This window comes from Euprymna scolopes, chromosome 26 (assembly GCF_053919585.1).
Source record: "Euprymna scolopes isolate OS-2025 chromosome 26, ASM5391958v1, whole genome shotgun sequence".
NCBI classification, from domain to species: domain Eukaryota; kingdom Metazoa; phylum Mollusca; class Cephalopoda; order Sepiida; family Sepiolidae; genus Euprymna; species Euprymna scolopes.
The window spans coordinates 103,202,865-103,226,412 of NC_136507.1; the positions used below are offsets into that span (position 1 = coordinate 103,202,865).

The 23,548-nt window shown below is 34.8% G+C and overlaps 1 protein-coding gene across 2 annotated transcripts in view; it reads left to right on the plus strand.

Moving 5' to 3' along the window:
• The window catches only part of LOC145248318 (uncharacterized), a 167,789-nt gene that overhangs the window by 68,721 nt on the left and 75,520 nt on the right, over positions 1-23,548 (plus strand). The window contains exon 1 of one of the 2 annotated variants that reach the window (XM_080110225.1): positions 21,868-22,041. The exons of the other annotated variant lie outside the window; for it this stretch is intronic. Coding sequence (XP_079966351.1) covers positions 21,969-22,041 — 73 coding nt within the window. The 5' untranslated portion in view covers positions 21,868-21,968. Of the gene's footprint in view, positions 1-21,867; positions 22,042-23,548 lie in introns of those variants that run through there. 2 annotated transcript variants of the gene reach the window in all.

Genomic DNA, 23,548 nt, shown 5'->3' on the forward strand with positions numbered 1-23,548 from the left:
GAAAAGGAGTTAAAAATAAAAAAAACATAGAAAATACTGTTAAAAACCTACTGAATATATGTCAGCTTATGTCATGCTAAGATATATTGGGTGAGTTTCTGACAGTATTTTATATAGTTTATTATTTTTAACTCCTATTCCCAAACTTACTGTGTTCAACAGAGAGTCTGGCGCAATTTTAAATTTTCAAATACATCGGTAAATACTATGTTTTTCGAGCTGAATAAACATTTTACATTAAATAAAAACACTAAAAAAATATCCAGTTAGGTAGAAAAGTAACTTATCTTGCCTTTGATAACATTTATTTGTTAATATTTATTATTTTTCGAATCTATGTGTATAGTAATACAAACCCTAAACTCTTTACAAATAGAAGTTTGAACATATATAATATGAACTGTACTTGTGCGTTTGTTGAGAAACGTTGATATGTTTTATTAGGCACTGTATCTAGAAGTTCATAAAAGTCATTCGTCTGTAGAGATCTTTCTCACTAGGAACCGGAATTAGCTTTTAAGGATATACTTGCGTGCTAGGGATGAAAAATAATGGAACAAAGATAGTTTGGTTAGATTATTTGAATATTCCTCAGAGCCTTTGCAGGCCGGATTGTAATACAAACATACGTGTTCTCTAAGAAAAACGCAGAAAGGTGTTGCATTCAGCTTTTTATACTACACATTTTCTTTCTCTGATTAACTGAAAGAAACTCATAAATGAAGATCTTGTTCAATGAAGAGCTGTTAATGCAAATATCACATTTACTGGGCTGTTTTTCTCAACAACTTAAAAATACTTAATTATAATGTTTTCTTTAATACTATCAAATAAAATTTTATGTGAAAGCGTTGAAAAAACAATTAAAACTTAAAATGCTCAAGTTGATTCAAAAATATTTATTTATAAAGTTTTAATTGCTTTCAAGTAGATATACCTGCAAAATTGTAAAGAAAAGGACAAAATACAAACAAGCTTAAAGAATATTTGAAGGCCAAGTTGCTTGAAAACTTACATTTTCTTTAATAATTAATCCTATTCACTTGCCTCACCACGAGGGCAGAGTTAGACACAAGGTCGGTTTTTAACGTAGGGAAAATCCAGCTCCCCCAAAAGAGATAGGAACATAAATAAAAAATTGTCTTAGTCATAAAGGATTTTTCCTTCACTGGTTGATGATAGAAAAGATGAAGTGTGGCATCAGAAGAACAGATACTACACTGTGATCTTGGTTTGAAGGCTAAGAAAAAAGCCACATTTGAAGACAAATTCTTAAAAAGGGCAAATACAATTTTAAAGGCCAAGCTGTTTAAAAAAAGGCCAAATTCGCGAAATTTAGCCTTAAAAAGGCCAATCTGGCAACCCTGCTGCTAAATTAGTTTAAGCGGCAAATTATGAAGAGAGAAACTCACCAATGAAAAGAACGTATTATATTCAGTGCGGGACTATCATTACGACATTGCATTCACAAAAATATTACAAAAACTTCTAAAATATCATCGAATCGCAAAACATTTATACAAAATATAATAGTATCTGATGGTAGAGAAAGAATATATTATGAAGCACGAAATAAAAAAGAAAGTACTCTAATATTTTCTGCGTGATTATAATTGAAGTCTGTGGCACTGGTGTTTTGCTTTAGTGGGAACCTCCCCATCTTGCAATATGGAGTTTTGTAGGCTAAAAAGCGGAGATGGTCGGCCGATGCTAACGTAACATGAAACTTAAAATTGCGAATATAGGAATGAAATGCGTTTTAATAGATTTTGATGCAAAAAAAAAAGTAAAGAAAACCGACTTTTTGCGTCTTCGCTTTTATATAGGTACGGGCAAAAATGGCGGAATAAAGATAGGGGACATAGTTTTTGGTTTTGTATTACTGTACACATAGATTCGAAAAAGTTGTCAAAAAACAAATATATAACAAATAAATGTTATGAAAGGCAAGATAAGTTACTTTTCTACCAAACTGGATATATTTTTTGTGTTTTTATTCAATGTAACATATTTATTCAGCTCGAAAAACATACAGTGTTTACCGATGTATTCGAAAATTCAAGATGGCGTCTCACACCCTCTTTAACACCGTAAGTATGGAAAAAGGTGTTATAAATAAAAAACTATACAAAATACTATTAAAAACCCGCCGAATATATGTCACGGTAACATATATTGAGCGAGTTTTTAACAGTATTTTATCCGGTTTTTTATTTATAACATCTTTTCCCACACTTACCGTGTTAAAGAGAGAATAAGACGCCATCTTGAATGTTCCAATACATCGGTAAACACTGTATGGTTTTCGAGCTGAATAAACATGTTACATTGAATAAAAACACGAAAAATATATCCAGTTTGGTAGAAAAGTAACTTATCTTGCCTTTCATAACATTTATTTGTTATATATTTGTTTTTTGACAACTTTTTCGAATCTATGTGTACAGTAATACAAACCCTTTGCACGAATTGCGAGCTAACTAATTCAGATAAATTTTGAAGTTAAATAAATTCCTTTGAAAGGCTAAATTTCGCGAATTTGGCCTTTTTTTAAACAGCTTGGCCATTAAAAATTGTATTTGCCCTTTTTAAGAATTTGTCTTCAAATGTGGCTTCTTTCTTAGCCTTCAAACCAAGATCACAGTGTAGTATCTGTTCTTCTGATGCCACACTTCATCTTTTCTATCATCAACCAGTGAAGGAAAAATCCTTTATGACTAAGACAATTTTTTATTTATGTTCCTATCTCTTTTGGGGGAGCTGGATTTTCCCTACGTTAAAAACCGACCTTTGAAGTTAAATAAAATCCTTTGAAAGAGAAATATTAGTTTTCTGGGTCTATTTTGTAGTGAACTATTACTATGATGCTGCTACGGTATGCTTCCCTTATTTCTCTCTTTTTCCCTACTCTTCTACTTTTCCCTTCCTTCCTTCTCTCAACGTCACCAGAGGTTTCAGCCAATCGGAATAGAGGACTGTTCTGGAGAGAGATACAAAGAAGAAATCTGTCTCAGACATGCGGGAACGATAGAAGCATCAGCACACGACGGACCAGTTTCCCTGGGTAAAGACCTTTATCAAAGAAATGTATATAGTGAGCCGTTTAGACCTGCCAAATTTGCTTTGTCTGGATCGAACACGCAGACACAGAACAAGCTGTATGCAGTAGCACCCACGCATAGAGCAGAGCACGTGCAAACATAACATAACTTTGACACGCGTATATTTCCGGTGACCTTTGACATAACCTTCCGTTTACGTCCTTTTTCTCTCTCTCTTTTTCGCTTGACACCAAGCCATGCACACGTATAAACCACGCGCTTCATAAGCATGCACTCGGAGAGCGACAGCAAAAACATGAGGTAGGCTTGTATATTTTTCACATAAATATTGTTACTTGTAAGATGCTTACACATAGAGCACACAATATGAACAATTCAAGACTGTCATATTTAAGCAATATATCACTCAGTAAAATATGAACTATAACCTCTACTTATGCACACTTCCGCAGAGGTCAATGCGTACAAGCCACAATCACACGTCCTTGCATGACTACCCAATTATTACACCGATGTATAAACTTTACTTTGTTTTGTTCTAAATAAATAATGTAATTTTATATATATACTGGTATAATGGTTTTCTTTATTGTTAAGTCGTGAACATGCATTATATAGCCTCGCAACAATTGGTGACCCTCGACCTCGACTTACAAAACTTTTCATTCCTTATACCGAGTATCAAGCCAAATAAAAGAGAAGCATTTCCACACCAAAATACTTTGCATTCCTCTGTGAGAGTGATAAATACACCAAGATTCAACACCCATGCCTAAAACCTGTCTTTCGTCTGTTGTTAATTTTTTTTAGTCCACGTGCGCACAGAAAAACACAGCTACTAATAACAACATTATCCAAGCAATCAAAAATAAAATAAAAGTTTCATATTTTCCTTTAAAAAAAAAATAATAATAATAAAAAAAAAAAGAAAGTTTTCCATATTTTTTTCCCCTCATTAAAACACACAACTTTAGACTGAGAATATTGGATAGTATTTTGTTACTCTTTTTATTTGTGCACCACCGAGGATAAATCTGCTGCTAGTGCTGTGGAGGGCTTAGTTTCTTTCAGGATACCTGCTTTTAATTCTCGAAAACCACACATATGGTTTTTTCAGACGGAGGCTATTTTTGCTAATAGGAAGATTACTTCCCCAGTGCAAAGATATTATTATTTAATTGAGGCATTGCCAGCAGATATTGCCGAAGAAGTAGAGGACATTTTTAGAGCACCTCCTGCTGAAGATCCATATACGGCGCTTAAGCAGGCCATTCTGGAACGGATCAGTGTTTCAGAAACAGCCAGGTTGAAACAACTCTTCAACGAGTTAACCCTTGGCAACCGAAAGCCTTCTCAGCTTCTGAGACAAATGCGTGGTCTGCTCGGCGCACGCACAATAGACGACAATATCTTACAGCAGCTTTGGTTGGAGAAACTTCCTTCACAATTATTCCACACACTGTCTATGTTCGTTGGAGATAAGGATCTAACACAATTAACAGTTATCGCCGACCGTGTCGCCGACAATTACCACCACACGTCAGCTGTAACCACCGTCGCAACCAAACCTGCCGCTACAGCCTCCGCATCCAATTCCAACCCGGAATCATCGGAAATTGCTGCCTTAACCAAAGCAATTCAAGCACTTCTAGTGGACAGACGGTCACGGCCCAACAACAGACGAAATTCAAGAGACAGACGCTCATCACAAAGACGCAGGTCTTCCTCTCGATCTCCTTGGTGCTTCTACCACCGTCGTTTCAGGAACGACGCACGCAAATGCGAGCAACCCTGCACCTTCAAGAAACCTGAACATTTAAACGGGTAGACCGGTGGGATTGAGTGACAAATTCCACCCCATCTCTCCAGCCGTGTCGCCTACTATATATTTTCGACACACTCTCTCGTCGAAAGTTCCTCGTGGATACCGGCGCTGCCGTTAGTGTAATTCCTCCTACATGATATAATGATACAACAGCAGACCCATTTTCACTACAAGCTGCGAACGGCAGTTCCATCCGAACCTACGGTACCTCATCCCTCACTTTGGACCTTGGTCTTCGACGTCGTTTTCCATGGATATTCATCATCGCCGATGTGAAAACACCCATCCTTGGTGCTGATTTTCTTTCCCATTTTTAACTTTCCGTTGATCTAAGAAAACGTTGTTTAGCTGACACAATGACATCTCTTTCCGTCCACTGCGGTATGCTTTCCTGTGATACACCAAGCATCCGCACATCAAACGCAATGCAGATCTGTTGAACCAATTTCCTGAGCTCACCCAACCCTTTTCCCACACGGAGAATGTTAAACATCATGTGCGGCATCACATTACAACCCGTGGTGTTCCCGTACATGCCAAGCCTCGACGATTGTGCCCGGAAAAGTTGGCCTTAACCCGCTCAGAATTTCAACACATGATGGACCTTGGAATAATACGGCTTTCAAGCAGCCCATGGTCATCTCCACTCCACATGGTACCTAAGAAATCAGAAGGAGACTGGAGACCCTGCGGAGACTACCGTGCTCTCAACGCAGTGACTATTCCAGACAGGTACCCTATTCCACACCTGCATGACTTCTCAGCTTCCTTATCCGGATCAACTGTTTTCTCCCGGATCGATTTAGTCCGTGCATACAATCAGATTCCTGTTGCTGAAGAAGACATTCCTAAGACGGCGATATGCACGCCCTTCGGACTATTCACTTCAGATTGCGTAATGCCACCCAGGCATTTCAACGATTTATCGATGAAGTCCTTCGTGGACTGCCCTTCGTCTTCGCGTATATTGATGACATTCTCATCGCAAGCTTTTCACAGGAAGAACACTTGACTCACGTCACTGAAGTTTTCCAACGTTTGCAATCCTATGGACTAAAAATAAACGTTGCGAAATGCGAATTCAGTGTCAATTCCTTGTATTTTTTCAGACATCGGATCGATGAATCTGGACTTACGCCCTTGCCTTCAAAAGTGCAAGCAGTCCAGGATTTCCCAGTGCCTACTTCCTTGCATCAATTACGTCGTTATGTTGGACTCGTGAGCTATTACCGCCGTTTCATTCCAAACTGCTCACATCACTTGTCCAAGCTCACGGATTCTCTTCGCACGCGAAAAAACACCCTCTCTCTCAGACGAAGCTATCTCATCCTTCCATGCATCCAAGACCGCACTGGTGAACTGCACTAAACTTTCCTACATTAACCCTGACCCGGCAGCTAAGCTCTTTCTTTCAACAGACAATTCTGATGTAGCTGTTGGGGCTGTTCTCAATCAGATAGTGAACAGTGAAACGCAACCTTTGTCTTTCTTTTCCGCCGGGTTACAACCCAACAAAAGTACAGTTTTTTGGTCGAGAACTGCTCGCCATGTATTTAGCAGTAAAACATTTCCACTATATGCTGGAAGGGAGACAATTCACGATTTTCACTGACCACAAACCTCTGGTATCTGCTCTTATGTCATCTATTTCTGGGAAACATACACCACGTGAATTACGACAGATGGACTATGTCACACAATATTCTGCTGATATAGAGTATTTACCTGGTAAAACGAATATTGTGGCAGACACACTCTCACGTTTTTGCGATCTCAACAGTCTTGAGAAGCCCCTTGACTTCGACTACATCACAACCGAGCAAGAACGTGATGCGTCACTCACAGACTTTATGTTGACTTCAACAATTCCGCTAGAAAAGACACCAGTCCCATTCTCGGACAAGCTCATTTGGTGCGATAGATCTGTTGCACATCCACGACCTTACCTGCCTCCATCGTGTCGGAAGCGCATTTTCCGGCATTTCCACGATCTCACACACCCTGGTAAGAACGCAACATTCAGGCTCATCGCAGCTCGCTTTTTCTGGCCCAGCATGAACACCGACATACGCAAATGGACTCAGACATGTATTTCTTGCCAGACTACAAAAGTACATCGCCATACCAAATCCACTCCAGGCAACTTTTCTGTATCCTGACGCTCATTTTTCACATGTCCACCTGGATATTGTAGGTCCACTGCCACCTTCCGCTGGTCATCGCTATATGCTCACCATGGTAGACCATTTTACACGTTGGCCAGCAGCAATTTCTTTGCACGATATTTCAACAGAAGTCGTAGCCTGTGCATTTGTAGAGAACTGGATCTCTAACTTTGGTGTACCCAACACTGTTACCACCGACAGAGGTTCCCAGTTTACGTCACACACCTTCCGAGAACTTTGCAGATCTTTCGGAATTTCCCACATTGCAACCACCGCCTATCATCCTTCTGCTAACGGGATGGTAGAGCACTTTCATCGTCGACTAAAAGCTGCACTATCTGCTCAGCCCGAACCGCATCGCTGGAGTGAACATTTACCGCTTGTTCTTCTAGGACTCCAGTCCATTATTAAGACTTGAACGCTACACCAGCAGAGATGGTGTTTGGAACCACTCTTCGTCTTCCTGGGGAATTTTTCACAGTCAACAGGTCCATACCCGCGACAACCTCTGGTTATGCCGACCGTTTGAAACTCGCAATGTCTCGAGTGATGTATACACCACCGCACTCTGTCACTTCCAAACCATACTACCCACCTGATCTCCATTCATGCAAGTATGTCTTCGTCCGCATTGACTCGATATGAAGACCTCTCCAGCCACTCTACGATGGACTATATCTCGTTTTAAAACGTTCGGAGAAGTATTTCGTCATCGACCGCAATGGTAAGCATGACACGATCACCATAGATCGCGTAAAATCCACCTTCTTGGAAAGCTCGTATGATTCTAATTTTCCTTCTGCCAGTTTTTCAGATTCAGAACCAATAATCATACCTAGCTCTGACCTGATCATCACACCAGATTCAGATGTTGTCATTACACCTGCTGCTTCCACACCGCGTAATGAACCAGACATAAACTCCCCAGACTCTGAACCTGCACCCACACTTGCTACACGCACGACTCGAAGTGGTCGTCATGTAGTATTTCCACGCAAATACGCAGACTTCGACACCTCTTAAAATTTATTTTTCTCTTTCCTCTTCATTCCAATACTCCTAGTCCACATACATCTGCATGCTCTTTTCCATTTTTCTTTCTTTTTAGCTTCCAGCTATCTGGGGGGGAATATTATAGTGAGCCGTTTAGACCTGCCAAACTTGCTTTGTCTGGATCAAACACACAGACACAGAACAAGCTGTGTGCAGTAGCACACACGCATAGTGCAGAGCACGTGCAAACATAACATAACTTTGACACGCGTATATTTCCAGTGACCTTTGACATAACCTTCCGTTTACGTCCTTTTTCTCTCTCTCTTTTTCGCTTGACACCAAGCCATGCACACGTATAAACCACGCGCTTCATAAGCATGCACTCGGAGAGCGACAGCAAAAACATGAGGTAGGCTTGTATATTTTTCACATAAATATTGTTACTTGTAAGATACTTACACATAGAGCACACAATATGAACAATTCAAGACTGTTATATTTAAGCAATATATCACTCAGTAAAATATGAACTATAACCTCTACTTATGCACACTTCCGCAGAGGTCAACGCGTACAAGCCACAATCACACGTCCTTGCATGACTACCCAATTATTACACCGATGTATAAACTTTACCTTGTTTTGTTCTAAATAAATAATGTAATTTTATATATATACTGGTATAATGGTTTTCTTTATTGTTAAGTCGTGAACATGCATTATATAGCCTTTCAACATGTACCATCCTATATCTTGGAAACCTTTATAAAACATCATCAATCCTAAAGTCTCGTCGCACTTAATTATAGCCGATGTTTTCTTTTACACAACCGTTCTTTTTCAGCACTCTTGTTCTGTCTTTAATTTCAGAGGTGCTCCAAAAAGGGGATCGACCGAAATGGTGACCCTTTTTCAAACGTCATTAAAATCTATGGTAATCGCCATAATTTCAAAGATAATTAGTAAAGTCCAAGGATATTGAATTAAAAAAACAAAAAAAACAAAAACCTTGTTTATATATATATATATATATATATATATATATATATATATATATAGCTTAATTAGCTCTCAAAAGCTAATTAAGACATGATCATTACTTGATAAACACTGAAAATTTTATTAAAATTGTTAATTCCTGATTTTGGTGAATTTTTAAGTAAAGGGAGGGGTCAAAATGTTTATACATTTTGAGAATCGGCATTCATTTTGCGCATACCTACTTCTAGAGACATTTTGTTTTTTACCGAAATCTTTTGCACTTAACGAGAATTTGAATAAAACAAAGAAAACATAGCAAAAGAAAAGAAAGTTGTGACTATCTGTTATTATTAATCGGGTTAATCACGAGATTAGTTCAATTGTATAAATTAAACTTTTAGATAAATGTTATTTTAATTATTTTTAATTTCTAGTTTTTGTAAAGTTAACATTTATTTAAAAAAATAGTTGCAACTTCCTTTTCTTTAACTTCAGAAAAAAGACGAGATCAAATGATATAAAATGAAATAACAAACGAAAGTAGAATTATTTCAAAATAAATATTTTATTTACAAATTCGAATTTAAAATATATCTGAAAAAGAGAAGACAAAAAAACACAAAAGAAAAACAAACAAAAAAAACAAGTTCCCTTTGAATGCACATAAAAAAAAATGACTAAGTTCAGCATTGCCCCCCCCATTGTTATATCACATATCCCTTCATATTAACATGAATAAACCAAAAACCAGCAGGAACAGTTACAGTGATAATAATGGCGACGCTAAGACAAACCCTGTTCGTCGATACAACATAAATGAGCACACTAAACACACACAATAACATCAAAGTCCATTTCTTTATATACACACATCAATGGATTAAATTGCAACTCACCTCAACAAAGAAAACCGCCAGAGGAAGCTGTACATCGGAAGAAAAATCAAAATACAAAACACAAACATCACAGCAGCATATAAACACAAATAATTATCCCATAAAACACTGCAACAGTACAATACCTACTAGAACATATTCACAACTTTCTTAGCTTCAAATTGATACAACACACAAATACAAAGCTCAAACAGACAGCACATTAAAATACAAAAAGCAAACAAATAAAAAACGAAAACAACGATCAGTACTGAAAGCCACCTTTGTCTACAACTACATCCACAACATGAATATAAATACGACAGTTTTTTGACAAGCAGGCAGATCGGCTCAGTCTGTCAATCTGTGAACTTTGTTCCGTCACCAACCAGCAGCAATTAACCCTTCATCAGTGACAACAGCTATTAAAATTGCTACGTTCCTGCCATCGCTGCACCGCTGCCATTCCATTCGTGATACTGGACAGCAGCTTTGAAGGCTACCCCTCTTTTACCACTGCCACCGCCATCAGATCACCACACTCCGTCAGACAACGAGGTTTGTCCTGCCAGTAGCAGCAGCCACCATCACCATTCAGAGCAACTCAGTCACGCTAATGTCTGCGATGTCCTTCAAGTTGTTTGATATTCTTGTTTTTAGTCTTTCACGTCCTCTTTTGCCAGGGGTTGTACCAAAGAGCAGATCTTTTGTTAGGTCGTCTGTTCTGCATGTCCCAAAAATCACAATTTCCTGTCATTGATGCTGTCCATCAGTCTTCGGCATGTCCAATCTTTTAGTCTATAGTTTCCAATTCTATACAATACCTTTCTGAGAGCCACAAACTGAATATCAATAAGTTCTTTTAAACTTTTTATCAATTCTGCAGATGTAACTATTAAATAGTGAATGTGCAGTGAGAAAGGGGATCTATTGGTTTCTGAATTCATGACAAAGACAAGAGCATGGGTTGAAACTCCTTCCTCTATCAAAAAAAAAAACATCCACAAATAGCAACAACTCCGGAACAATTACAAACATTTAAAAAAATAATTTTTATTAACCAAAAAGGATAATTTTTTTTGTGTGCTATATATGTATGTCACAGTCCTATTTGAATGTGCACTGTCTCCCCCATTTGGGAGAAATTAAAAAGATTGGGTTCCATTAATAATGCGGTGAAATATGTATTTTTATAAGACAAAAGTTGTGGAAGCTCATTCAAGTGGAAAAAGAGTATTTTATGATTGTAAATGCGTTGCTAGAACTGAAGAAATCCTTCAAGACTGACGAAGTCATTAATGTCATTGAGCATAGAATATTCATCCGTTGTTGCTTGCGTAGCTTCCTTAGGAAGGGATAGAGTATTTTATCTATTTTTAGTTTTTTTATGACACTTTTATTCGTGCCGGTTTTTGGTGTAAGCAATCGAGGTCCACATAGTGATAATTTCGAGCAGCGATTATTCAGTCCGCGAAAAGCTGACTGGAGATCACAAAATCTTTGCTGGGACTGTGGAGTGGTTTTTAACATTCTTTGGAGTTAGATGTAAGTGACATCACAGGCGGCGATGATGGGGACTTGCAGAAACACTGTCTAGACTGATTTAATTCTGATGCACTAATGTTTTTATGTCAAGTTTCTAGAACGTTCCAACCTGTTTACTGTCCTCATACGTGAAGAGATAATTACATCTTTCTATACCGTGTTGTATGTAAACTATGTAAATCTAATCCCATTTCTTTTTATTCCTTTGCTTTGTATTTCTTACATATCCAAGTACTTATTAATATTTTATTCACTTATTTTGAAACAAATTAATTACTAAAACAGATTAGTTTTCTCACCATTCTTAATACATACACGGTTTCTTCTTAATGTTAGAGATCTATCTTTAATTTTAAGTTTATTTTTTAGAATAGAGTAAAACTTTATATAAGTATGATACTTAATATTCTCATCCATGCGGGGGTGTAGAAATACCTGATGTAGAAACCAGGTACATGGTTACCCCTGAGTGATGGACTCGCAGAACTTCTCAGATCATCCATCTAGTGACTTGCAGAAACACTGTCTAGACGGTTTTGATTTTTATATCCTGTTTCAATAACGTTCCAGCCTGTTTACTGTCTTCATACGCAAAGAGATAAAAATATAGTGCCATGGATTTTTATGTTTCAAAGTGACGCATTACAGCCACGTTTCTTACATGCTGACAGGTTTGCATGGGTGATCGGTGACAAAATCAAATTGTTCCTGAAATGAATAAATTCTGGCCGTATAGATTTTTCTGCTTACGTGACGAGTTACTTGATTTAGATGGTCACTACAAATGTACTATTCCCCAGCACGAGAGAATTTATGTAAAGAAATTAGCAAAAAAAAAAAAAAAAAGAAAAAAAAAAAGAGCACAAGTTGCTAAAACATGTTTAAAAAAGAAAAGCGTGATTCCCTTAAAAATATGATAAAAATGACATGAAGATAAAGAACACTTCTAAAAAAAAAAAGGATTTAATTTGAATTTTAATATTTTTGTTTAAAGATGGAGACAAGAGTGTCATTACCAAATTTCTGTCTCCGAATAAACTTGAAAAGATAACTGTCAAGAAGCTCCCGGCTGGTTCCATTGATTTTGAATGAATTTGCTCATGCACAAAAGTAATAGAAATAATATTTTATTATTTGAATCGGAGATGAGTAATTTATATATTTATTTATTTGTGGACTGTTATCCTCATCTTCATAGTTGTTGTTTCACGATGTTTCAGCCAACTATTTCTCTGGCCTCCGTCAGGTGGTTAACCGTGATGGGATAGGAATGCTGAGTCTCTTAACTGCATTCTCAGCAATTATTGTCCTCCATAGTTGTTGTTGTCTCACCACGGCTAACTAATCCTCTGGTCGGCTTTGGGTAGGATTGAAATCGCTATCTTCAGACAATGCTCATCTGGACCTGTAGAAACTCAACGCCTCTATCCACTGCGCCATGGAACCCTTCAAGACCTGTGGCGCAGTGGATAGAAGAAGGCCATAGGAGTAGTTAGCCGAAATGTTATGAACACCAGCTATGAAGATGAGAATACGAAGGGCGTGCAATAAGTAATACCACTGACTCACTTCCAGTTGTCTGATCTAGCTGAAATTTTGCATGTGCAATGATTTATATCTCTACGGGTTATGTGGCAAATTACAGCTCTGAACTAATTGTGGTTTCTGTTTTATAGGTGTTTGAACTGAGTCAGGTGTGAAATGGAGCCTGTTGAAGGTCGAGCAGTGATCCGGTTTTTGTATTTGAAAGGACGCACACCACAGGAGACTTTTGATGAAATGAAAGAAACTTATGGTGATAATGCCCCATCATCTAACCTTGTAAAACGCTGGCATCGTGAATTCAAACTTGGCCGGAAGTCTGTGGAAACAGCTCCCAGACCTGGTCCCCCCCTTCTGCCATTGATGAGGCAACTGTCCGTCAAGTTAAGGCTGCCATTTTGGAAGATTGGCGCATTACTATTCACAAAATAGCCAAGATGTCAAGATTAGTACAGGGTCAGTGGAAACTATCATTCATGACCATTTGCATATGCATAAGTTGTTTGCCAGATGAATTCCCAGGTTGCTCACACGATTCCAGAAGCAAGAACACGTTGAGTGTTCGAGGATGAATTTGAAAATGTGCCAAGAAGATGAGTCAAAGTTTTTCAAAAGACTGATTACACAGGATGAAACCTGGATCCATCACTATAATCCAGAGACCAAAGCCCAGTCAATGCAGTTGAAGCACTTGGACTCACCACCTTCAAAGAAGGCAAGGGTGCAGCCCTCCGCTGGCAAGGTCATGCTCACAGTCTTCTGGGACCAGGACGGAGTAGTGATGACAGATTTCCTGGCAAAGGATACCACAAATACAGGAGCCTATTATGCTTCACTTTTGAGGAAATTAAGGGAAGCTATCAAAATCAAGAGGCGGGGCAAGATCAGCAAAGGTACCCTCCTCTTGCAGGACAACGCTCCGGTCCACAACTCGCATGTCGCCAGATCAGAAGCAAGGGCATGTGGTTATGAAATCCTCCTCCCTCCTGACCTTGCACCCTCTGACTTTCACTTCTTCCCAGCCATGAAGTTGTTTTTGAAAGGAAAGCATTTCCCAGATGATGCAGCCTTGATTTCTAAAGTCACGTTGTGTCTGGAGGATCAACCTGGGGTGTTCTACAAAAACGGTCTCCAGAGCTGCATCAAACGATGGGAGAAATGCATAACTCTGGCTGGTTCCTATGTAGAAAAAGACTAATAACTGTGTCAAGTTTCGTTGCTCTACTCCTATGAGAAGTGGGTCAGGGGCATTACTTATTGCACACCCCTCGTAACAATCCGCAAATAATTAAATAAATATACAAATTACTCATCTCAAAGGATTCCAATAATAAAAATAATATACCATTCGGTACAGATCAGACGATGGAAAACCATTATTTTTCTATTCTTGAATTTTTTTTGCAAATTAGTCCACCAGGTAAATTATTCTTTGTAAAATATAATAATCAATAAATGACTGATTCTATAATAACATATATGCAATTTGCATAAATAAAAATATCATGTTTAAATATATTGTATGACCGGGCAATGCAAGGCAGACAATTTTGTTATAAAGTTTGCTTGAAACTTTGAATGTATTTGTCTGTTTTATCTACATGGGCGTTAAATATTTAATTAAATGGCCCATAAAAACAGTCATAAGATATGCGGGGCTATATCCAGCTCCCTCAAAAGATACACTCTGAATGGAGCAACAATAAAAACTAGCTCAGTCAAGAAGCATTTTTCCTCCCCTGAACGAGGACAGAACAGCTACTACACTTTGAATCATTCATTTGCAAAAACTATAAAAATTACATCTTATACAAATAAGGCACAAGGTCATCAAAAGTTTAGGGAAAATAGGGATCATTGGTTATCCTCTATGTACTCGGACATATTTGAATGTCCTACTCTTAACTAAAATCATTGCAGTTACCACAATACCACATTTACTTTCAGGACGATCCTATTTAACTTATCTCAAAAATGTCGGCAAGTTTACATTTTATTCTTCATAAATATGTTTGCGTTCTTGTCAGAAGGCAAGGTATTATTACCCTTGGGAAATGTATGAAGGATAACTCTGAAATAACACCGTTTTTCTGCTTATACCAGTATTGTGTCCAATCAGTTTGGACTTCTTGTCACTGGACTCAAGAAACAATACTAATTATGAGAAAATACAGTTGGTTATTGGGCAATTTTCGATTGGCACCCTGACAGGGTGTATCTATTGTTTGTTGAGATTCGAAAAAGTAATTTTTTTTTTCTTTTTAGATTCAGTTTACAACTTTTCAAGTGAAAGGGAGATAATTCTTACCTCCTCAATTAAAATAGAATGTCGTTAACTCCTATAGCAAATTGAAAATACTTGCCTGACGCAAACATTTTTGGAATATCCGCTTATTATTTACACTGGACCTGCTTTCGGAAGGATTGTGTTATTCCCAACTAACTTTTTTTGTAAACTTAAAATTATGCTTTAGTTAAAAAACAAAACAACAAAAAGCAAACAAACAAATGAAATACATTAAACGTTAAAAACAAGGCCCTCTTGCACTTTAAGGAAACAAAAGTACGAGGAAGAAAATGGGACATAAGTCATATTACACCGGTTGAAAGAATGCCATTTGATTGGATAGTGAAATATTGACGTCATTACTATAAAATATTGATAGAATTTAAAAATTGAAATTATTGTAAAAGAATTTAACAACTAAGTATTTAATAATAGTATAAAAAATAATTATTGTAAAAGAATTTTTAAACAGTTAAAGTCATATTTAAATAACACAATTCGATCGCCTGTTTATAGTGAACTATTTTACTTTTATTTTAAATTTAAAAAAATCATTTATTTAAAAAAAAGTATTTTATTAAAAAAAAAACATCTTTTATTTAAAAAAAATCTTTTATTTAAAAAAAATCTTTTATTTTAAAAAAAGTCTTTTATTTAAAAAAATCTTTTATTTAAAAAAAATCTTTTATTTAAAAAAAATCTTTTATTTTAAAAAAATCTTTTATTTAAAAAAATCTTTTCTTAAAAAAAAATCTTTTATTTAAAAAAAGTCTTTTATTTAGAAAAATCTTTTATTTAAAAAAGTCTTTTATTTAAAAAAAATCATTTATTTAAAAAAAGTCTTTTATTTAAAAAAGTCTTTTATTTAAAAAAAATCTTTTATTTAAAAAAAAGTCTTTTATTTAAAAGAAATCTGTTTTTATTGATAAAATGACGTCAATATTTCGCTATCCAATCAAATATTCAAGTTCATATCGTACATATGACAAGATGGACGATAAAACAGTGAAAAAATGGGATCTTACTGCAGATATGTGTGAAATTAATGCATAATAGAAGATAAAACATAAAAGATTGTGTATAAAAGAGTGTCCAGCGATAAAAAGGGGAATAATTCTCAATAAAGAAAGTTAGAGTAATCACCCTTTATCCGCCCTAAAAAGACTAAAAAGTCCTAGATGCTGGGGGAGAGAGAAGCAAGATGGTGGCATCGCCAGACACTCAATATCGTCTGTAAATAATTTATTGTTTCTACCCTGAATAAAATGTGTTAAAATACAAACAAGCTTGTCATTAGAATATGCAGTGATCCTAACATCACATTTCTCCAAACACAGAGTTTTTACAAATAACTTTTACCTCTGTAAAGGAGGGACTTGTCACAAAATAGATATTATACAAGAACAATGGTTTCGACTGCTTAACAACTTAAACTCAACCAATGATGTTGTCTCCAATTAATTGTGTGGAAAAAAGAAGTTTTAGCATAAAAATTGTGATGTTAAAAACAAAAACAATCGCTAAAGTACAGAAAATTCTGGTAATGTTGTGACGAGCATGCGCGGAATCGCTCAAGAATTGTATGCCAAAGTCAGGCCTACCTACGACGAAAATGAGTTCGTCTAAGGGCTACAAAAAGCCGATACCAGAGTCATTCGGAGAGTAACAGCTAAGGTTGCTCTGGTAACGTGTAGTGTTGAATCATTTCGTTTGAGATCATATCAAATTGTCGGAGGTATTTGGGTTCAAATCTACAGAGATGTTTGGGATCATGTTATGTAGAATCATTGGAAGTGTTTGGGTTGAATCGATGGAGTTGTTTAGAATCATATCAGATTAGGTGGACAAAATTGTTCGGAGCCGTGCTGTCACATGGTATAACAATTTTTTTCTCTTCCATCATGAAGCAACAGATTTTACATTAACTTTGCTGGGAGGGGGGGGGGTCAGTGTTTGTGATTTGTTTTTTTAAATCGGTTTTCTTTAAAAAAAGATTTAAAGAAAATCAACGAATTTTAACTTACTTTGATAATAGTAATAATAATAATAATAATAATATATATATATATATATATATATATATATATATATATATACATTCCAAAAAATCAATTACCTATAAAAATACTAATCAATGGGTACTTCCATTCTTCATTGTTAAGAATTTATCCATATTTATATTTTATATTCCATGTTATTTTTAAATAAAATACTTTTTTAAGCAAGGATTAAAAAAAACGCGACATCAGATGTTTTTCACAGTTGAAATAAATGGAGACAAATGTCTGCTTTTCTTCGAGTTGACATCTTCGGTGGCTTTAAGCACCAAAATTAATGTCTCTTTCTCTTGTGTGCTGTAAACAAAAGTTAGTAAATATGGGCCACCATAGGTAAAAAATTATCACATTTCACTTATCAGTTTTTGCCGTTAAAAAAACACTCTACCGATTTTTTATATTTTTATTCTCTTAAAGAAATACATGAGTTTTTGATTTAATATGTTTTATTTCTTCTTTATGGAGTGAATTTTTTTTAAATATCTAAAACAAAAACAACATTGAATGAAATATAAAAAATTGTCGTAATTGTACGAAATTTTCTGATAAATATAACGATTATAAGGTTTCACTTAAAAAAAAAAAAAAACAGAAAAAATTAAACGTGGTTTTAAAGAAAAAGGTATTAAACTTTGAACTTTACAGGTAAATTTGCAAATAACTGTTTTTTTTTTTTGTTTTAACTTATTTTATTTATTGATCTTTTATCTTCCATTTATGATATATAAATTTGAGGGGAGAAAGTTAATTATTTTCATTTTAATAGACATTTCAAAATGGGGGGGGGTTGAATTAAAAACAAAACGCTTGTCTAGAATATTATATTTGGTTTATTGAAAAGAGCATAAAATTTCATATTGAATCTGAAAATACCTTAAAAATTGAACCATTAGAAAAATTTTGATAGATTTTTAAATTTTGAAAATTGAAAAAATTTAACTCATAAAATTCAATTCATTTCATTATGTAAAAAAATGGCTGCATGAAGGCGCGCCGGCACTTTGTAAACACTGTTTTTTTTAAAATAAAAAATAATATTTCTATTACTTTTTTAAACAACTTTAATAGTTTATTTTGGAAGTATATTCCATAAAGAAAATAAACAACCCACTTTAAAAAGAGAAATTATATTTTATTTGCAGTTTTGTGTTAGGGGTGTCAAACAATCCCCCCAAAATTCTGATACACCTAGTTATTCATAGAACTGCATCCTAGACTGATTTTATTTATGTGCGCAAAAGCTTATATAGGCGAGTTCTGGAACATTCTGGACTATTTGTTGTATTACTGCGTGTGATGTGTAGCATAGTCCCTTTATCGCATGCGTGCAGATGGGCAAATTACGACGTTGTGTCTTTACGCATACTTCAAACGCATACGTATTGAAAACGGTGATTGATATGAAATGTCTCTGCCGAAGATTTATTCCGTCCGTATCTAGTGGATGCTACAAGGGGACGCCTACAAGCAATCCCCTAAAGATTCTTGGGTGCCTGTGCACTTATTGAACTATGGTATTTTAAAATAGTATTTTCTAGTTAAATTAAAGTTTTACAATATCTTTTTTTATTAAATTGTTAGGTGAAAGTACAGAATAGTTACAAAACACTCTCCCCCATGTTAAGAATGGCTTTCTAAATAATAACGTTATTGTTTCAGTACAGTTCAATAAGTGCATAAGTACCACATGAGTAGCAATTTATTAAATTGTTAGATGAAAGTACAGAATAGTTACAATACACCCTCTTCCTCTCCACATGTTAAGAATGGCTTTCTAAATAATAACGTCATTATTTCAGCATTGTCCGTATTCTGCATAAATAGCAATTTATTAAATTCTTAGGTGAAAGTACAGAATAGTTTCAAAATATCCTCCTCTCCCCATGTTAAGAATGGCTTTCTAAATAATAACGTTATTATTTCAGCACGGTTCAATAAGTGCACCAGTACCGATTTTTGATAAACACTATTTGTATATTTTCAATTTAAAACCGGAAGCCGTCAACAAGTAAACCTTTTCTCTTTTGCCAACTTTTGATGTCACATCCGCCAACAAACTACCTCCCCCCGCCCTCAAATATACGAGAAATATCTACACGAGATTTAAATTCCAAAATATAATTGCTTCCACTTTGGAGTGATATTGCATACTCCCCAATTCTCCCACTCTATTTTTCCCTTTTTCCCTGTCTAGAATTGAGCCCCATTTAGAGAGTAACCTGTTTTCGAAATCTTAAATAGGATGGCCCCTGGTGTGAATGTGGTATTATGGTGAATAAGAAATCTAGCAAGGAATATCTTAGAAAACTCAAAGGTACAGTGACGAGGATGTTCATACCCCCCCCCCCGTCACCACTTTTTTGATTGGCCTTGTGCCTAATGCTGTTTTGTGAAATTTTTGTTTTGCAAAAGAAAACATATAAATCAATTTTATTGGTGAAGCTACGTCTTTTCCTTTTTTTTTTTTTTTTTTGCATTTATTTCTTCATTGAAACGAATTATACGAGAAAAAGCATTTAGAAAAAATACTATTGGCTTTAAATTTAGATATGCTTATTCAACGTTGCTCTGGTGAATACATTTTGCGTCAGGGGAGGAGATGGCTAGAGAAAAATATTCCAAAATATTGTTTATAATCACTAAATGTTTATAATTTATTCATGCTGAGGCGATTAATCATAATTGAAGTCGGAAATTGGAAAAATAAGAACTTTTGCAGGTATTGGAACCGGTATCAGAATCGGAAAAGTTTGTGGATATTTTAAGATGCCAAAAATGATTATTTTAATAAACTTTTTTTTTATTTGATTTTGTTTTAACAGTAGGTAGTAATAAACAGTAGGTAGTAATAATAAAATAATAAATATTTATTGATTTTAAATTATCAGTTAAAGTAAAATCTATAGATCACTTTCCCCACCAAGAATTTTTTACGTGTGAGAAAATATCAGCACATTTTACGCTTTTTAAAAATAATCGGAACAAAATAAGAACTTCATATTTGAATATTTAGAGATTTATAATGAATCGGAATGGTAATCAGTAATTATATCTGTTGTGGTGGCACACATTCATTTGCATATGTGGATAGTAATTACACATAAATAGGAAGACTCAGTTAGTCTGAGTGTGTGTTCACCAGAAGCCACCGAAGGCCGTCGAGAGCAGATATGTTTCTCCAGCAAAGACTCTCTTATTTGACACCATTATGTAAATATCCTGTAAATATACCTTTTCCTAATACACTTCTTATTTGATCTACCTTTGTTTGTTGAGTCGTCATTTGTATTGCTTTCTACGTTACTTGTTTCAACCTGCAAACTTAACAATATCAGAATCAGGAATTTAGTATGGAATCAATAATTCTATAAAAACCGGGAAAAATATTGGAATCGTCCCATCACTATAATTTATTTTAAATCTAAATTTTTAAAATTGGTTTTAGATTTACCATTATTTGATTCTAAATTACATTTTTTTTATTCCCTTCCATCCCAAACAAGGCATAAAGCCACTTGGAATGTTACTATTTGGAATCGTGTCAAACAAGGGGTTGTGGGGAGTTGAGTAGTGAAATGTCTGTTCACATTACATTTAAATTTGTGCAGATTAGTGCAGCTAGAAAAGCAGGCAACAGGAAGGGAATTCCAAAGTCTAGCAGTATGTCGGAAAAAAGTATTAGAGTAGAAGGCTTTCTGGCATCTAAGGATCTTTATAGTGAAGAGGTGGGATTTTGCTGCTTGTCAGATTGGTTAAGACAGCACAAGTACTGTCGGGTTAATGAGAGTACGTTCCATTAAAATCCACTCTAGGACTCTTCAGGCTAATAAGCCTGAAGAGTCCTAGAGTGGATGAAACGCGGAATATTCAGTGTAGCTTAATCGCCATATATATTTTATAAATTACTAACTAGCTCTACCTACATATTAAGCACTTTTGAAGTAAATACTTAAAGTTTACGCATAAATCTATACTTTCGTATATTAATTTTATGTGAGTAAATTAAGTAGTTATATATATATATATATATATATATATATATATATATATATATATATATATATATAAAATAAAGTTTATAATTTCAATTTTTATAAATTAATAAATAGATTTGTAAATAAATTTGTAAAAGGAATTAGGAAAAAAAATGATTTCTTTCTCAAAAATAAATTGTAATCGTTAATTTACATTAATTTACAGAATTTAAATCCAAGTGTTCTTACTTCTCTCTCTCTCTCTCTCTCTCTCTCTCTCTATATATATATATATATATATATATATCTATCTATCTCTCTCTCTCTCTCTCTCTCTCTCTATATATATATATATATATATATATATATATATATATATATATATATATATATATAGAGAGAGAGAGAGAGAGAGAGAGAGATAGATAGATAGATAGATTCCAAGGAGCCCTTATTTTAGCGTGGGAATAAGATTGGACAGAACTAGATTGGGTCGATGAAATCGTTAAAAAGATGTCTTACAGTCAATCATTCTCACAATTGTATTATTATTTTTTTCATGACATTCGACATCGCTTCATATTGGACCGTCATCAGCACTTAGCATATTCGCCTTATTGTGTTTCAAGACCTTCCTTCTTGACGGACGCAACTTGATCATGTCTGCAATATGGCTGTTCGTCTTCATGGCGGGAATAGCGATCGCAAATAGTTTCATCTCAGCATATCCCGGTAAATTTATTTGAACCATTGAACCATATTGAAAACAAGAAAGTTTCAGTTTTCCACTCTAGTATAGTGTGTGTGTGTGTGTGCATATATATATATATATATATATATATATATATATATATATATATATATATTATATATATATATATATATATTTATATATATATATATATATATATATATATATATATATATATATATTGTGTATTTGTGAAGCATGTTTTCATTCAGACAAGTATTGTTGAATAGCACGGAGTTTTCTTGCTTAATGAGCTTTTTTGTAATTTTTCAATTTTTCGAATTGTCGTTTTTGTTTTTCAGTTGAATCTGTGCAAGAAAGTTGCATAGTCGTCTTCGTATACTTGTTTTTTCTTTTGGTTGTTTTTTGCAAGTACTTTCGACTGAATTTCAATCGTCCTATTCAGGCAGTTTTGATTATTGTTCGTTTAAAATCTGGATGCTTTATATGCTTAAGTAAAAATTGTATTTAAATTTCTTGAACTAGTGAAGCGTCTCGAGTGTAGAAAAAATACATTTGTTTTAACGCGTTAATAAATGTACAATGGTTTTAAAGGTGTGATTTACAAGATGGTATAGAATTTACAGTTTTTTAAAAAAATAATTTATAACTTCAAATTACAACATATATATAGATATATATATATATGTAACTATATGTTTGCACACACACACACACACACACACACACACACACACACACACACACACACACACACACACACACAGAAGAATAAAAGACATGCTCAAAGTCGAATCCATTTAAAAACAGGTTCGATAAAAACAAAAGATCTAATACAATCATAACTAATAATCTGGAAAAAAGCAGCTAATTAACTTAAAGATCACCCAAACATTATTGTTAGAAAAAGCGACATAGCTAACATATATGTAATATTTAACAAATCTGATTATTTTCAAAAACTAGAAACCATTTTTGATTACCGCACAAAATTTAAAAAACTGAATAGAAACCTTATAAATCAACTAAAAATTCAAGTCAATAAACTCATAACTGCGAACACTGCTATGATAAAACTCCCTAACATAATTGGTGATTATAAACCCGGATAACCTATATGGTAATGTAAAAACCCATAGACCCAACTCTCGTCTTCGCCTCATTATTTCACAAGTAACAACTTCTATTTATAAATTAACCAAATCAATCAATGATCTTATAAGCCTTCACCTAGAAAGCAAATACAATAAAATCTACCGAAGACTTTATACAAATTCTCCAAACAACAAACGTTAATAACAAAATTACTAGACGTAGAAAGCCTATTTATCAACATGGACAATATATATAATAATCCATCTCTCCCTCCACTGAAAATCAACCCTACAATCCTAAAAAAAAATATTACTTATGTGTACAACCGAAATCCCTTTTTATGATCATAAAGGCAATATTTATACCCAGATCGATTGGGTAGCAATGGGGTCCGTATTGGGACTTACCTTCAGCAACTTTTATATGCCCAAC